Source organism: Saccopteryx leptura, chromosome 6 (assembly GCF_036850995.1).
Source record: "Saccopteryx leptura isolate mSacLep1 chromosome 6, mSacLep1_pri_phased_curated, whole genome shotgun sequence".
In the NCBI taxonomy this organism is placed as follows: Eukaryota; Metazoa; Chordata; class Mammalia; order Chiroptera; family Emballonuridae; genus Saccopteryx; species Saccopteryx leptura.
Window position 1 is genome coordinate 187485014 of NC_089508.1, and position 17848 is coordinate 187502861.

A 17848-nucleotide genomic window follows, 5' to 3' on the forward strand; every position below is an offset into this window, starting at 1 on the left:
GGGAACGCCCTCCCCTGCTGGGCACCAGCTCCAAGACCCCGGGACTGACGGAACACTTCGGCACACGGGGACCACTCACTTGCGTGCGAAAATGCTCCTCCTCTCTTCATTCTTGTTGATTTCTTGACTCAACTTACTGAGAATCCTGCAAGATAAAAGGACAGATAAGGAGACAACGTCATCGAACCCCAGCCTTCCCAATGAGCCCGGATATTCCTCGACTCATTTGACTTCAGGCACCTGGGCCAACATCCACCAGCCTCCTCTGGCCTCCAGCCGGTTCCCTCAGTGGGTCCTCTGAGCCTCACTTCCCCCAGAACGTGTCACCTTCACCCTCTGCAAGCCCAGCTCCTGCCCAGGCAGCCCTCTGTGTCTGGCTCGGCCTCCTGTGCCTAGCCCAGAGCCCTCCGCGAGGACTTGTCGGCCTCTGGTCAGGAGATGACCACTGTATATTTTATCGTGTTAGTATTCCTGGGGCGTAGGGGCCCTGACTCGTGGTTTGGTGCCCTTGGGGTGATGTCTGGCTTTTAGAAATCTTCAAATCATCTCTGAGAATCAGCTGCTCATTGTATAACTTCGATAAGAGCTCCAGGGGCTGTTCATTAGTCTGTATCGCCTTCTCTTCTCCCCTCCCTCCTCGGCGATGTGAATTCTCATGAAAACTTGGAGAAGTATTCCCAGTCAAGGAGCAGACTGTAGAGTCCGTGACTCCCTGGGGGTGGGGACATCACCCATGCCCTGAGGCCATCCTTGTCCAGAACCCTTGGAGATACTGGACTCCTGGATCCTGGGAGCTATGAGCTAGCAAATCCCCAAAGAGCAGGACTGCACCACAGACAGACCCTAGCAATAGGTGTCCATTCCCTGGGGCCTCTTGAACCTTCCAGACAGGAGACTCCAGTCTCCCCGAGTACCCACTGCTGACACCAAGGAGTACACAGGCTTGTCCTGGGGGTTGGGGCAGCTGGGAGGAGCCTCGGAGATGCCCTGGCCTAATGTCATTCTACAGATGGCCCAGACGCAGGGGAGGGTCAGGCCCACCTGGGGGTTAGTGACAAAGGCCACCCCTCTCCCCACACCACAGAAACGAGGCCCCCCAATTTCCAGGGCGGTACACTTTCAACACCCCACTTCCTGTATGCGCACCCCTCAGCGGCGAACACTGTGGAGCCTGAGGCCCATCTGACAACGCCCCAGGATCGACATTCCTTCTCTCAAGTGACTGTCTCAGTCTAACAGGTTTGTCCTAAAACAAAACTGCTCCAGGAGAGAGGCCGTCCTTAGCGCCCCCCACGAGCTTCCCTCCTGACCATGATGCTCCCAGACCCCCAGAGCCCCGTTTCTCCGTGCGCCCAGGGAACTGCTGCTCCGCGCCCTCCTGCCTCGTTACAAACAGCGACCAAACTGTGATCAACGCACTGGGGACTCATGAGGACTGAAGGAGAAAGGGCCATGCGTCATCCTCTGTCATATGTCATGGTTGGAATTTCACACTTCACTGAACTGGCCGGAGGGGAGGTGCTTTAAAGCACCCTGGGGCCTCCCAGTGGCCTTGGCCTCTGATACTATCACCTGTGACAGCATCACTTGTGACATGGTCCTTCTGTTTCCTTTAAGTGATTGTTTTGAGGAGCTGAGGGGAGTCCCTCTCCGCCCTTCTCTGACGTGGGGGGGGGGGGGTGGGAGGGTTCCTACAGAGCCGGGGGGCAAAGGAGCCCGGTGGTGTCCCGCACCTGGCCAGGTGGGAGGTGGTGGCTTCTGCAGCCACCCCCTCCCAGTCCCCGCTTCATTCAACAATGTGCAGTCCCTTCTAAGTGCCCGGGACTCTGCTGGTACTCAGGGCGCCTCAGAGCCCAGAACAAAGGCCCCTGCTCGCAGGGAGCTTACCTGCTAGTCAGGAGAGACAATGAACAATGAGCATTTAAGGAAGTGAAATTCTAGATAGGAACTGTGTATACAAACAGGCCGTGGGGCGGCGTGGGGGTGGGTGCAGGAGAGGGGCGCCATTGCAGCTGAAAATGAGCAGGCCTGGCGCTGAGGTGACATTTCAGCGGTGGCCTGACCAGCAGGGGCCGGGTGGGGTGCGGACTGGCTCACGGGGCTGCTTTGATCCTGGAAGGACGCCCTGCGCGAGGCGTCGCCTCGCCCCAGTATCTTCGGCAGCCAGGCTGGGGGCTGAGGAAGGAAACGCCAAACCACAGGCCCGGGAGGAGGAGAAGCGGCTGAGAGCACGGTGGGCCTGCCCTGCTGCTTTGCACCCAAACAAAGGAGGCTCCTAGGGTCGCCCTCCTTCCCTGGGGCTCGGAGAAAACCTCCCTCCCCGGCGGGGACTGTGCTGGGAGCAGGTGGCCGGGGCGGCCGGCCTTGTGGACGGGGCAGGAAGGCGGTGGCCACCTCTGTGTGCAAACCTGACGATCTGTCCCCCACTCCCACACCCCCAGGGGACCAAGTGACAGTGAGTGGCCGGAGGTGACTCATTACCCCTCCTCCCCACAAACCTCAGGCCTCACTCAGAACCAGGGAGAGGGGTGGAGGGGGCTGGGCAGCTCACAGTCCTCTCTGCTCTGCCTTATTTTAGGGATAAACTGGTTCAGGAGGAGGGGGCTGACCCCCCAGCAGGAAGGTAAACCGTCGCCACAAGGTGCAATCTTGCCGTGACCTGGCTCCAGCCCAGTCACAGCCACACCTTGCGGCGTGGTGGGGGCGAGTCCGACTTGTCAGTCAGGGGCCCCTCCTGGTGATGTTAGAAACACAGAGGGCAGGTCCTCGTGGAGTCTGACTGCAACATCCTGCCCAAGGGCAGAGCCCACTCTGCGGCCTCAGACAAGGCACGGGCCCTCCCTGTGTGTTTAAATATACAACTTATAAAGTGTTTTGTTTTGTTTTTTCTTAAGTGAGAAGCGGGGTGGCAGAGAGACAGACTTCTGCATGTGCCCCGACCGGGATCTACCCAGCAAGCCCTCTATGGGAGATGCTCTGCCCATCTGGGGACTGTTGCTCTGATGCTCAGCAACTGAGCTATTTTAGTGCCTGAGGCAAGGCCATGGAGTCATCCTCAGAGCTCAGGGCCAACTTGCTCCAACTGAGCCATGGGTGCGGGAGGGGAAGAGAGAGAGAGAGAGAAGAAAGGGGGAGGGGTAGCGGTGGAGAAGCAGATGGTCACTTCTCCTGTGAGCCCTGACCGGGAATTGAACCCAGAACATCCACATGACAGGCCAACACTCTACCACTAAGCCAACCAGCCAAGGCCAAGTGGTTTTTGAAAAACAACCTCCCAATGGGCATCAGAAGACTTTATCAGGTACTCTACCAATTTACCCAGCTCCTGCTCAGCTGTGCCTTGGTTTTGAGCAAGGCCCTCTCCTAAGAGGCTCCATCTTTCCATTGAAAAACCACCTCCCCATTAGAGAATTCGGGTGTCTCTGGGAGAAACGATGTCTTGAGAGACTGACTACATCTGCACACAGAGAAAGCTCTCCTCGCCAGAACCTGCATTCTGACAAAAACCTTTTTAATACTGATTTTTTTTTTTTCCCAATCACGGGGGAAGGAAATAAGACTCAAAGGAGTGTAATGTTTTGGTCGGCTGCATATCAACACAATTTCAACCTCACAGCCCTTTAAGGTAATGCTCACAGCAGAGGAAGCTACATACAAGGGAACGGAATGAGTCAGTGCTGACATCGCTATGTGTCAAGGACAGACGGCACCAGGCAACTCATGTGGGCCGCCTCTTTGAGAACCCACCGCTCCCCGCGAGCTCGCTCTTGACCCCTCAGGATGTCAGCGTGACTGCCTCAGTGTCCCTCGGCTGGTGGGAGGCGGAGCTGGTGTTGGAACCTGGATGGCCCTTGCCCCAAAGCCCATGCCTTTCTGTTCTTCCAGCCCTCTCCCCCTGACGAGGATAGAATAATGAGTAAAAATGAGATCCTGTGCTCATTGGGATTTTGTGTCAAATAATAACAGCTAACTCTCCTTCTGTATGTTTTATTGTTTCCCCATCATTTCTTCTCACTTTCCTGCCGACCCTTTGAGGTTGGTTCTCCCCACGCTCTTCCCTCTTCCTTAGGCTACTTCGCAGTTTCCAACAGTTCCTGAGGCTCTTGTCACTGTTTTAGTTTAATTCCTTGTGCGTTTCATTCTGGATAGTTTCTATTACTGGGTCTTCCTGTTTACCGAATTTAGCTTGTGCAGTATCTAATCCGCTGTTAAACCCTAGCAGGGAATTTCTCACCCACCCCAAATGTTATCATTTTTATCTCTAGAAGTTCTATTTGGGTCCTTTTGCATTTCTTATGCCTCAGTTTATCTTTCTGAACATACGGACTGATTCCACTGCCCATGTCCGCTAATTGTGCTCTCTGTGTCAGTGATGGGTCAGTTTTGACGCCTTGGTTTCTTTACTCATTCTAGGGCATACTTTTCTGTTTGTCTGTATATCTGTTCATCTCTGACCAGGCGCCTGACACTGTGCATTGCGCTCTGTTGGGTGATGGATGTTTTTGCATTCCTATGAATATTTCTGAGCTTTGTTTTGGAATGCAGTTACGTTGTAAGGAGGTCGTTTATTTATTTATTTATTTATTTTTTGTCTTTATCCAGTCTTGCTGGATAAAGATTTGCTAGGTAGGGACAGACATCTTTTAGACTAGGGTTAAGTATTCCTCACTGTGAAGGCAAGGTCATTCTGTGTCTTCGACCCAATGACCGTGAATCTGAAGTATTCCCAGTCTGGATGGAGAAGCAGGCACCATTTCCAGCCCTGGCGCTGGGTGCTATCACCTCTAATGTTGAGTGGTGCTTTTCAGGTGGGCTCCCTACCTGCCTGCGTCAGTCCAAATACTGCTGAGGAGGGACCGCCTGCAGTTGTCCAGGGCACCTTCTCAATGCAGCTCCCTTCTCGGATACCAGTTCAGTGAACTCTAGACTTCCTGACCCTCAGCCCTGTCTCCTCAACACAAGGAGTTCCCCAGCCGGACTCCCCCTGTGCACCTGCTTCCTGTGCCATGGCCAGGAGACGCTCTCAAAGCGGTGGGCATTCGTGGAGATCACCACATTTGTTTCCCATCTCTCATTATCTGGTGTCCAATGTCTTCAAAACTGCTGGATTTTATAGAGAGAATGCTCACAAAAATTAGGGGATATTTCAAAATGAATATGAAGTGATAAAATATACTCTAATTTTTTGAGCAACTGTGTTTGTGTGTGTGGATAGATATAGATATTTTTTTCTGGTTATTTGGTTATTTCAGATGGGAGGGTATATATCTTGTCTCCTTTCTTCTTGTTGGTCAGAAGGCCAAAGTCTCCGTTCAGATGAGAGAAATGACTAGAGCACCTTAGGGAGTGGTGGGGACCATGGTGAACTGGGCAGCACAGACCCCATCTGAGGAGAGCAGCAGACACTTGGGTTCAGCTGGCCACTCCCCCAATGTATTCTGGGCCCTGGATTACCAAATCTTCCCTGTGTATCTAGAGAAGCTGCACTCTGTGAAACATTCTTTGATTTCAAAACACCGTGTGGATCACACCTAACATATCAGCAGGCTGGCTCTCGCCCGCCAGCCACCCAATCTGACCCCTGTGTGTGAAGTTCTCTTCTGTATGTAGGACCATGGTTGATGGCGAACCTTTTTATAAAAACCGCCCACTTTTGCAGTGCTGGTCAACCTGGTCCCTCCCGCCCACTAGTGGGCGTCCCAGCTTTCATGGTGGGCCAATCACGGTGCCGTTTGGTTGCTCTGCTACCGCCCACCATGAAAGCTAGAAAGCCCACTAGTGGGCGGGAGGGACCAGGTTGATCAGCACTGCAAAAGTAGGCGGTTTTAATAAAAAGGTTCGCCATCACGGCTCTAGAGCATCACATTTCTGCAAGCAGAGAAATAGTCTGTGTCTGTGCCCTCCTATAGGCAGTCACCTGTTCTCTGTGGCTATCAGCCCTTAAAATGTGACTAGTATCTGAAGAACTAAATTTTTCATTTGATTTAAATTTATATAGCCTGAGGTAGTTAGAGAAAACCCAGCCCCTGGAGAGAGGCAGCAGCCAAAGCAAATCCTTACCCTTATCTTCTTTCCTTCACCCTTTCAGATGAGGGAACTCTGAGAGCCCGATCTTCCTGAATTGGCCTTCTCTAACAGTCCCACTTAATTAGAGACTTCCCGACCTCCTACTCCATCGTCCCGCCTACTTCCCCTTTATTTTTTGCGCTCTGAGACCCTTGGAGAAAAAGAAAAGACCTCAGAGAAAGTTCAGAGTGCAGGTCTCAAATTCGTGTCCCCCTAGACTAAATCTACCTCGTAGATCTGTTTATTTAGACTTTTGTAATATTTAAAAATGTCTGAGCCAATTTTTAAAAAATGAGAGACATCACATCAAACCAATACATCTAGCTATCTTTGGTAATTTCCAAGACTGAGCCTCCTTGGATCCTCACGGACTGAATCTGAATAGCTGCTGCTTTCTATGGGTAGAGAACATGTTCTGTTTTGTTTGCCACAGTCTCCACCCCTCCCTATTGTTCACCAACCATGTGTATTGATGGCCTCTTTTATTATCATAATTGTGCTATTATTTTTCTCAGAGTGGAGAAACATTTCTCTATATCCATGCTTTATTCAAAGGTGGAAAAATGAAAGGAAACTCGCTAGGGCTTTGTACTTGTCAACCTGGCCCATTCCACACGTTTATATCACCTGCCCGGCTCCTGGGAGCACGAGAGGATGTGGGACCTTTGCAAGAGGGATGGAAAACACAAGGCATGATATGTACGCTGAACTTCCCATCTCAGCACCCATGTCAGACTCCAATGATGGCTCACGCCTCCCCTTCCCTCAGGATTCTTCTCAACACAAAGCCCCGGACAGCCGTTCCCACGCAGTCAGTATTGACAGACAAAATGGTGTCCCTCACCACTCTTCCTACAGCCCAGCTGTCTCATTTTACTGAGCTCGAAACCGAGGTCCAGAAACTTAAAGCAATCACCGAGTCGGTGATGACGCCACAGCCACGATGAAACCTCGGTTTGCGTGACTCTGGAGGTATCTTCACGGGCCCCTGCCGCCCCATTGGGAGAGAGGAAACGAAAACGTGGTTCGGAGTCAGGCTTGTCTCTGACAAGAGCAGACAACATGCCAGCCAGGCCAGATCTGTTACTTCCTTTTCCCAACTCTCGCCACACGGTGTCTGTCCCCAGACCCTGCCCTGGCCTTCACTCTTCTTGCTCGCTTTCCTGTTTCAAACCAACAGTGATCAGTCACTGACCCAACCTTCGTTCCCCAAACCTCCCAAGGAATCGGGGAGAGTACTCACGGCACCCGCAGCTTAGGGAACTTCTGGATGTCATTTTCTGTCAGGTTCTGAAATGAAGACACCAGCTGGTTACAACCCACAGGCAGGGCTCTGGGCCAGGTGAGCAGAGTCAGGTATGAGACAATAGGGAGTGGTGGGGACTGTGGCACACTGAGGAGTATACCCCGCCCACCCACTCAGAGTGAGCCTGGTGCGGCCAAGATGTATTTTTTTCAAGGGGAATACCAACCTCTGGCTTTTAGGTGAAATTTCCCGAGTTGTATATATTAACTAAAAAAAATTTTTTTTTTTTTTGTATTTTTCTGAAGCTGGAACGGGGAGAGACAGTCAGACAGACTCCCGTATGCGCCCGACTGGGATCCACCAGGCACGCCCACCAGGGGGCGATGCTCTGCCCACCAGGGGGCAATGCTCTGCCCCTCCGGGGCGTCGCTCTGTTGCGACCAGAGCCACTCTAGCGCCTGGGGCAGAGGCCAAGGAGCCATCCCCAGTGCCCGGGCCATCTTTGCTCCAATGGAGCCTTGGCTGCGGGAGGGGAAGAGAGAGACAGAGGAAGGAGGGGGGGGGGGTGGAGAAGCAGATGGGTGCTTCTCCTGTGTGCCCTGGCCAGGAATCGAACCCGGGACTTCTGCATGCCAGGCCGACGCTCTACCACTGAGCCAACCAGCCAGGGCTTAACTAAAATTTTTAAATTAAGCAAACACCACAAGAGCTAAATTGTGGGGCCACACGGAGTTTGTATAGTGAGCCAAGTCTGGTGTGTTATGTGACCTCCTCCCGTCTAAGCTCTTACCCCTGAGTTCAGGGCTCCTCGGCCTCTGTGCGAGCTGAGCGGCCATGTGAGGCCAGTCTGCAGAAGGACCTTGTGACCTGTCACTACCCTCACGCCCCAAAGCCTCTTTCACCAGGCTCATTGCTAGAATTCTCTAGATTTGGGGATGCAATAAAGAGGCTTTCCTGGGGGAACCAGGAAGGGGAAGAAGAAGGAAAAATAAAAATGTGAAGAACTGACTCTGGCCCTCTGCCTTACAGCACCTCGATCAAGCTTCACATCAACCCCGTGATATAGAAACTACCTGTACTCCCATTCTATAGGTGAGAAAACCGAGGCTTGGGGTGTTAAGGGAATTTCAGCTTGTAGGTGACGGAGCTGGGGTTGGAGCCCTGCTCTACAGCATCTGTGGTCAGTTGTCTTCCTATGAGTTTCCCTCGTCCCAGGCCTAAGCCCTCTGAGGGTCCAGCCGGCCTGTGTTGGAGGGGAGGAGAGTGAGGAAGAAGATGGCTGGGAGGGCGGAGGAGAGGCCGGGTGCCAGTATTGGGAACAGAAAGGAAGAAGGTGGGCACACTTTCTGTAGAACCAAAGAAGCGGCCTGCTGACGTCCTCACGGAGGACAGCGGCTGGGTGGGAGCTCCCGCATCAGGCGGGCTGGGTTTGAATCTTGGTCATTCACTTTAGCAGGTGTCTGGTTTGGGGGCACACGCTTAGCATCCCTGAACCTTTGTTTCATTATCTGTAAAATGGGAATCATTTTAATAACAACAGCCCCTGTCAGGGTTCTTGAGGATTGAATGAGATGATGTATGCCAGGTGTTTGACACGGTGTTAAACACACCATAGATGAGCGAGGTGAGTAATTCTACCCCCCGGGTGGGAGCAGCGGGGGTCTGGCTGGCTCTTGGAGATGAGTGTCTTTGCTTTTTCTCCCCCCTGGTCTTGGAGACACCTAGAGGGCTGTTTACTACCCACTGGGAAGAGCTGGCATGCTTCCCTCTGGGCCCAGCAGGCACAGGCTGGGGCAACGTAGCAATGTGCTTGTTGGATTCACCCGCTCTAGCTCCCAGGAGCGGTGACCGACCCAGACCCCTCATCAGACCCTGCAGCAGGGTTGGGGCCGGCATCAGCCAAGAGTCCAGTGAAAATCAGGCTTTTGCTCATGCTGCTCCTTTTTTCTTTAATATCACCGAGCAGTGGCACCTCCTCCCTCCAAAACCACCCCGTCCTAGGGACGCACTAGGACTCATGGTCAGAGTGTGGCCTGACAGGTACAGGGCTTCCCGGGAGCTGCCCAAGGGGCGGGAGCTGAATGCGGGGCGGGCCATCCCCCTGGGGGACATACACTGAGGGAATTCTGGGAAGAGCGGAACAGAAGGTGGATGTGGATGTGGGCGTGGCCGGAGACGCAGGGCCGCAGCGCGGCAGGGAAGCGCTAGCCCTTTAGAAGGGGGACAGGAGCTGGGAGGACCGATGAGAGATGCTTACTGGGGAGTGCTGCTTTGTGATATGACCCCCTCCTCCACCTGCTCCAAAACCCTTCAGGAAACTCTGGGCTGCTCCCACGATGACTTAGAGTTAGACTTGTGGCTTTGGGGGACTGATTCTATGCCCAGTGTATCCTCAAGAGGGGCACAGAAGGAGGAGAGCTGCAAATGCGGCCCACGTGGAGGGGTGATGTGGCCGAAGTGACTTTGCTGCCTGTCCACCCCATATCCACTCTCTCTTCCTTGCTGACAGCGCCTGGATTTCGTTCAGGGCAGCAAACGTATAAAATAGACTCTCTCGCCCATGGCTGGGGTCGCAGGACTCAGTACGGCCAGTGAGCTGTAAGTGAGGTCTACCAGATGGAGCTCTTGGAAGTTATTGCCTTCCTGAAAACAAGGGAGGGGGTGCCTTCCCCACACACTTTTGTACCTTTTGCTCTTTGCCCACCACCCCTTCCTCCTGCCTGGAATGCAGATGCGACGCCTGGCGATGGAGCAGCCATCTTGTGACCACTGGGACAGAAGCCACAGGCTGTTTCCATGAGCTGGAAGGGGCCTGGGTCCTCGGCTGCCTTGAGCAGCTCGCCAGCCACGAGCACCCACCGCTAGATTCCTCATCACCTGGGAAAGATGACCCCTGCTTTGGCTGAGCAGCTGTGGTTAGGTTTCTGTACGTTCAGCCACACGCCTTCCTAAGCACATTTCCTCCTTTTCTTTGACCTTCTGGAAGCACAGCACCCCCACTTCCCATCAGGCAAGGTCTCACCCTTCTCACTAGGAAACAAAATGGTAGCAAGACAGATTCAAGGGGACCGTTAGCTCCTATGCTGGGAGGGAGGGAGGAAAGGTGGGAGGGAAGGAGGGAGGGAGGGGAGTGAAGGGAAGGGAAGGAGGGAGGGGGGGAGGGAGGGAGGAAGGAAGGAAGGAAGGAAGGAAGGAAGGAAGGAAGGAAGGAAGGAAGGAAGGAAGGAAGGGAAGGAAGGGAAGGAAGGGAAGGAAGGGAAGGAAGGGAAGGAAAGGAAGGAAAGGAAGGAAGGAAAGGAAGGAAGGATAAAAGACAAGAGTCTTCCACTTCTGCCTTCAGTAGCAGGATGGTCTTGGATATCACCAAGGTAGGAGGGATGACAGACGAGATTAGAGCTCAGATTGTACCTGGGGCAGAGGGCAGGTTGCAACAGAAGCTGCTGTCCAACGCCCCTGCTTGCGGGGCCAGGCACCGGCTCCTGCTCCCTGCTCTCCTGGCCCCAAGCACCCCTCCTTCCCCTTCCCCTTCCCCGTCCACACGGAGATCAGTGTGTGCAGCATGTCCGCCAGGCCCAGACACTGGAGCAGAGCAGACAGAGCAGCTCAGGCACCATTTCTCAACCCGGGAAACAACCCTGACCTGACAGGCCTGAGACTCACATGTGGAGTGTTGGGGGCGCTCCCAGGTGGAAGGGAGCGTGAGCTCCGTAAACAGAGCAGGGGGCTGGGGAGGCTCCTAGGGGGCAGTGCTTATTCAGGGTGGGCCAGAGCAGCGGGCTGCACCCAGGACCGTCCTCAAAGACATGTCACCCCACTGCCACTCGGCCCCTGCACGCCTCTGTTCTCAGTGCTAAAGGCCCCAAAAGGAAACATTCATGTTTAGCAGTGATTTGCAAGGACAGCAACAGTGAAACTCCAGGAACTCTATTGGCACAAAGCTCAGTATGAGAAAACTGCGCTGTTAAAAACTCAGGCAGAGTTAGCTTACATTAAACGTGTGCCTGAGTCCAATTACGAGGCGTGTGACTTAGAACAAATCACCTCACCCCTCTCTCTGTACACTGCTCCTCAATGGCAAACGAGGTGGTGGGAGCTGCCTGAAGACCCCACCCCGCTCTAAACCAAGTGTCTGGAAGGCAGAAATCACATCTCAGTCGTCTCTATATTCCCGGTCCGTGGAATGGTCTGGTGTGTGTAAGGAACTCAGGAAAATGCTTATCGGGTGAATGGATGGGTCAAGGAATGAATGATGTATGTGGAACAGTGAATAAGCATGTCCTACATGGCACATGAAAGCAAACCTCAGGGCCCATAGGGACACAAGTTTGGTCTCAGTATGAGACTTGAGAGCTGCCCAGAAAGGGGTAAATGACCACAGGTGGTAGTGAGCTCGCCATCACTGAAGGCATTCAAGTGGATGTTGGTGGCAGAGATGCAATACAGAAAATGGGTTGGTGCGCCAGGTAGAAAGCTCGAGCATGTGACTTCTCTGGCCTCTTCCAACCCTGAAGTCTCATAGCCAAGTTCCCTCACTGCGGCTGACAAGGCCTTGCAGGGACCCACTGCTTAGCTTGGCCTCCTCATTCCATAGGTCTCTGTGAGACCTATGAAGTCTTGTTCCCACCCCTTTATTAGCGGGTGAAGAAAGGTGCCCAGAAGAGATGCATTTGTGCAGTCAGGGTCTCCCTTGCCCACTGGCCAAGCTGTCATTTTGGGGGAAATGCTCGGACAACCCCCGCCCCCCAGCCAGCACCCAGTGCCGCCCGCCCCACCATCAGAGCCGCATCCCTTCCATTCAGTGGCTCAGTCCTTAATCCACGGCTGTGCTTCAGTCTAGTTTGCAACGTGATGGAGTGGAGAGAGCCACATCCCATGTGTTTAATTGGCACAAAACTAACTACGGGGATTTAGTAGCGAGAGAGAGAGAAATGTAATTGCAACAGTACGGGTGATCCCACTCTTCCCTCCACTCCTTGAGCCTGCGCCCCAGAGGGAGAGACGGGAAAAGAGAATCTTCTGTTCTCCCAGATGGCCTTTCATCCCCGTGGACTTCTCAAAGCACGGGTGGTGTTTGAATACACTTCCAAGGTGGGTGCGTGTGTGCATGGTTTTAACTCTACTTGGGTTTCTCCTTTATACTTCAGCTTTGGATTGTACCTTGGTATCATTGGAAGGTCTGGGAGGTATCCTATACAGAAGGATCCTGAGAGGTGATGAGAGAGGGGTTCATACAAAACCTCTGAAGGAGGCAAAGGTTTGTGTGTGCCAACGGGCATGGACCCTGGGCAGCCTCAGGGGCAGGGTAGACCAGCTGACCCTGCAGCCATTGGTTCAAGGCCAGAACAGCTTTGGTCTCCAGGTGTCCGTGTCCGACGGGCAGCACTTACCAAAAACCGCGGTCCATCGATGTGATGCTTCTTCACAGCCTTTTCACAGTCCTTGTAGTTCAGCTGCAAAGAGGAGGGGAAGAAGGCGCTGTGGGTGCGGGCGGGCTCCTGCCCTCGGTTCTCCGCCCTCGCCTGCCCCAGGAGCTGAGCACAGTTTGTGGTCCTTGTGGCGAGCCAGACTTCCCCCGCCCTCCCCGCTCTCACAGAGGGGCCCGTCCCGCCCCGCCTCAGCCCAGCTTTCTAATCCCTTGGGACTCTCTGAAATGAAGAACCTGCCACGCTCAATTCAAGGTGCAGGATCAACCCCTAGGCTACGAGAGTGCCTTCAAGGTTCGGGGGCGCTCCCAAGACAAGCAGAGAGGAGCAGGAAGGAGACAGCGAACGGCACTTATCTCGCCACCCAAAGCCGAGCTCGTGAACATGGCAACGTGTTTGCTTCAATGCTCTGACTCTCAGCGTATGTTTAATTGTGGTTCTAAGTTCTATCCAGTCTCGTAAGCCTGACGTTTTCTCCTAAAATTACCTTCAAGTGATAACCTAAGCACGGCCTCACGTCACCACGAACTCATTTCAAACATTCCTTTGATTGTTCCCTCCCTGCTAACCATGTTTAGGTGTTCAGCAAACTGCTGCTGCGATCCTGATCATAGCAGCCGCTGAAAATGATCAGACGCTTGCTCTCTGGGAGGCCCTGTGCTAAGCGTTTAAACCAATCTAAGTCGTTTCATGCTGACATTTTTCAGATGGGAAGTCCAAGATGAGAGTCACATACATGACTTGCATGAGTTTCCATGGGTAGCAAGTGACAGAGGTGACTACTGGGCATCAGAAAAAGACTTTAATGTCTCTGGCAGGAATGGTCCCTTATTTGTTAAAGCACCGTAACATATACAGTGAGTAGAGAACTTTAAATGCATCTTAATACACTACCCAGATCAAACTGTAGGACATCGTGGACATTCTTTTGCATACAATTTGTTTTCTTCTACTTAACTGTTTAAGTTAGATCCTCAGAGTTATAGGATTAACAGAAATGATCATTTTGGGGGTCTCGATTACTTTCCTAAAGAGTCACATCCATCGACAACCCTGTCAGGTGTCCGTTACCCCGTCTTCGACAGCAAACGAATTTGTGTTGGAAATATCTCTAATTTGATGTTTCGGGATGTAGTATTTGAGGGTAAATGTTTGTCCTTGAGAATCCTAGGGTCCCTTCACACATGTGGTTCTCACAGTTTGCGGCAGCCTTCTTTGGGTACAAATTTAAAATCATGGCCTTCTCTTCCGGCCAGCAAGACCAAAGAGTAAACACAGTTGTTGTAACCTCTTGGCTTGAAAGGACAGGAGGGGGGGGGGGATATAGAAAAACTCAGAAAAAGCTGATTTAGAGCATCATCTGAGGAGCCCCGAGCTTCCCTCTTATCTACATGTGCTGAGTTCTTGGGACAGTCAACTGCCCTCAATTCAGCATCTTCATTCACTGCCCTCCTTGTCAGATGAATCTCTGATTTTGCAAAGCACTAACCTCAGCTCTAGAAAGACAGACAACCTCGCAGACTGGGGCCTGCCAAGAAGTTTGATTCTGATCAAGGCACATCTGGACCTGGGAGCTCGAATCTATATTTTTAGTAAACACTTGGATGATTTTTTATGAGCACCCAGCTTCAGCGGGCACTGGTCTAGAGCAGGTACCTGGTGTTCTAGACGGGACAACTGAGGCCCAGCGAGGCCTAGCATCTGAGACCCAAAGTCACCCAATGAGCTGAGAACACAGCTAGGATTAGAACTCATGGCTCTGAGCCTCCACGGCAGGGCCCAGAGCTGTTCTCCTGCCAAGTCAGAGGAATTGGAGGGGCTAAGGACATACAAACCATGACCTAAGACCCCCTCGGGGTGCGGGGGCCTTACGTTCTAGAGAGAGGAGAAGCTACACGTAGCTGGGATCCCAGCTGGGGTCCAGTGATCAGAGCAAGAGAAATGGAAGCTCGAACATGAGCTTCCCCACCCCCTCCGCTAAATGCCTCCCATACGGTGTTTTCATTCACCCTCCCAACAGCCCCATGAGCTTAGTTACTGTTCTGTTCGTATCTCTCCTCGGCCGATGAGGCCGCTGAGGCACAGGGAGGTCAGTAACGAAGGCAAGGCGCCCGGGCTAGCCAGGATTCAAACCAAGGCATGTCTGGCTCCAGAGCCGGCCGGGGAGGTATCTCCAAGGGGGACCTGATAGCATGGCTTCATTGCTAATTACACCTGCCCGTCCCTCTTTAACTAGACTTGATGCCTAAGAGCCATCCCCAAATAACTCCGTGGTAGTTCACGTGTCATTTTTTTTTCCTCTGGGGGACTGAAGTGCTCAGGGGGTGAAGGGTGTTTATCTGAGTCTCTCGGAGGACTTCCGGATCACCGGTGCTCTTAGCCTGTTTGTTCCCACCTTCGGTCCTTCTCTGCTGGGAAGGTACACCTGTTCGGGTGCTGTGGACTTGTCCCAAGGTTTGGGACTTCCAAGAAGAAAAGTCTCCCTTTCCCCAACTCGGGCTGAGACCCTTCTCCCTGAATCACCCCTGACCTGTAGAGCCCTCCCCACCATGTGCTCAGGGGAGCTTTCCCCATGGGGCCCTCTGCTGCTGGCCGGGGTTGTGCATTCTCCTTCTCCCATTGGACATGGAGCCCTCTGCTGCTGGCCGGGGTTGTGCATTCTCCTTCTCCCATTGGACATGGGGCCCTCTGCTGCTGGCCGGGGCTGTGCATTCTCCTTCTCCCATTGGACATGGGGCCCTCTGCTGCTGGCCAGGGTTGTGCATTCTCCTTCTCCCATTGGACATGGGGCCCTCTGCTGCTGGCCGGGGTTGTGCATTCTCCTTCTCCCATTGGACATGGGGCCCTCTGCTGCTGGCCGGGGCTGTGCATTCTCCTTCTCCCATTGGACATGGGGCCCTCTGCTGCTGGCCGGGGCTGTGCATTCTCCTTCTCCCATTGGACATGGGGCCCTCTGCTGCTGGCCGGGGCTGTGCATTCTCCTTCTCCCATTGGACATGGGGCCCTCTGCTGCTGGCCGGGGCTGTGCATTCTCCTTCTCCCATTGGACATGGGGCCCTCTGCTGCTGGCCGGGGCTGTGCATTCTCCTTCTCCCATTGGACATGGGGCCCTCTGCTGCTGGCCGGGGTTGTGCATTCTCCTTCTCCCATTGGACATGGAGCCTATCTGTGCCTCCCAGCCTGGGCCCTGGCTCCCCTCCCTAGTTCTCAATTCTTCTCTCCTTTCTCTATTGAGCTAACATGCCACTTTATAGCATCTTGGTCAATTTCACCAGTTTCCCTAGTTCGTTTGGTCTACATTTAAGAAAGGTATTTAGAAATATCCTTCAAATGTCAGGTGTCCCAACCGTCTCTGCACCCACACTGCTGAAAACCTGTTTGCTATGACCTTTTAGAGGAAAAAAGAACAGAAATGCGATGCATAAAAAGCAGCAAGTGACAAGGTCTGTGGGCTGAGCCTTTTTCTTGTCACACCTAAGTCAACCGTTTCATATTTTTCTTCTTTTAGGTTGGGGAAGAACAGGGGTGACAGTAAATACCTTGCTACCACACCGACCCCAGGTTTGGCTATGTGTCCTAGGGAGCCTATTCCACCCCCAGGGAAAACAGAAAATTGACTTAGATGATCTCTAAGGACTTGACTTTAAAATCTCACCCGTAGGATGGCCTGGAGTGCCAACTGAATTCAATGCCAGCCTCCTCAGGTGGGGATATAAGAAGGTCAGATGTCCCTCACAAGACACCATATTCCTTGGACAGGGACAGAGAGTCCCTAACTGAGTCACGTGGTTTGGGATCTGCCTGTGCAGATATGTGACCTGTGCTCCCACCAGCAGATGACCAAGCATGGGGATCTTCAAGTATCTCTAAGACCGGAAGGCCGGGCAACAACCTTCTGGTCTCAGCTCTGCCACAGCTTGGTCTCTGACCCTGCCTGGCTAAGCCTCTTCTGCAGGAGCCTCAGTTTCCCTAGCTAGACCCTGGGCTCCTGTCAGTTTTCTGACCTGCCTCACAAGACTCTCCTAAAGCTCCGAGGAGACTGTCCCACAGGAGGGCTCACGAAGCCCTCTTTCAGGGTCATGCGCAATGACTGCCCAGCACTACCTCCCGGGAGCACAGCTCACCACAGCTCTGGCCACCCCTCCTACCCTGCCTCTCCTTTCGCCCACCCTGGGACTCCGTTTCTTCCTCTCTAACGAGAAGCCCTGAATCTCACTAGCGGTTATAGAAGTTCTACCTCTCAGAGCACGGACTTTGAAGCCAGACAGGTGACTGGAATCCTGCCTCTGTCCCACGTAGTCCCCTGGGGCTTTGGGCCATTTTAACCTCCCTGAGGTTATTCGGCTGCTGAGCCAAAGGGACAGTGTTGAACGACACCGGAGAGTGTTAAATGCACCAGCGCCCGCCGGAGTGCACAGACTCGCGGCGACGTGCATAGCCGGCGCTGCAGACTGGAGGGTTACTCTCTCTACGACACACGCTCAGCCGCTGAGTTGGCCGCCAGCTTGGAAGTGTGCTGCAATAAGATTATACCTCTCGTGTTCTGCCCAGACTCCAACTCCAAGGCTCGGCCCAGCCCTCCAGGGGCACTGCCAGCCCCACCAACAACAAAGGCTCACCTTCCTGAAGTAGTCCGCGAGGCTGTTGGGGTCCCAGCCCAGGACCTCGGAGCGGAAGGGCACGTTTCTCAATGCCATGGCCGCTCTCCCGGGAGGAGGGGGAACTTCACAAGCTGAGCATGGGTGCGGCGCCCAGGGACAGGGAACCCCAAATCCGGAGCGTGCAAGGCGTCCTTGGCTCTTCCAACCCCCGGTGACCCTTGGGAACAGTCTTGATGGGGCTGATGTCTTTTCTGCTGTAGCCAAATCCCAGAAAGCAACGCTTCCTCCGCGAACAAATATGGTCTCTTCTCAGAAAACGACTCAGCAAGTTTCCTTTACCACTTCCTCTGCTGGGCCCTAAATAAGTAAACAAGGAAGCCCAGCTCCGCCGCGGGAGAGGCGGAGAGGGCGACAGGGCTGGTAATTCCCCCTGGCCCTGGCCACCCCAGCCCAGTGGGAGTGGTGCTGAACAGAACTTGGATTCCAGTGTGAGTCCCATGCATCCACACCAC

At 53.5% G+C, this 17848-nt stretch overlaps 1 protein-coding gene across 1 annotated transcript in view; it reads right to left on the reverse strand.

Annotated features, from left to right (window-relative positions):
- LCP2 (lymphocyte cytosolic protein 2) overlaps positions 1 to 17662 on the reverse strand; it is a 42353-nt gene extending 24691 nt beyond the window's left edge. The window contains exons 1-4 of the mRNA XM_066343187.1: positions 17355 to 17662; positions 12700 to 12762; positions 7310 to 7356; positions 80 to 145 (exon numbers count right to left, since the gene is read on the reverse strand). Coding sequence (XP_066199284.1) covers positions 80 to 145; positions 7310 to 7356; positions 12700 to 12762; positions 17355 to 17432 — 254 coding nt within the window. The 5' untranslated portion in view covers positions 17433 to 17662. The remainder of the gene's footprint in view (positions 1 to 79; positions 146 to 7309; positions 7357 to 12699; positions 12763 to 17354) is intronic.
- Between the last annotated feature and the right edge of the window lie 186 nt (positions 17663 to 17848).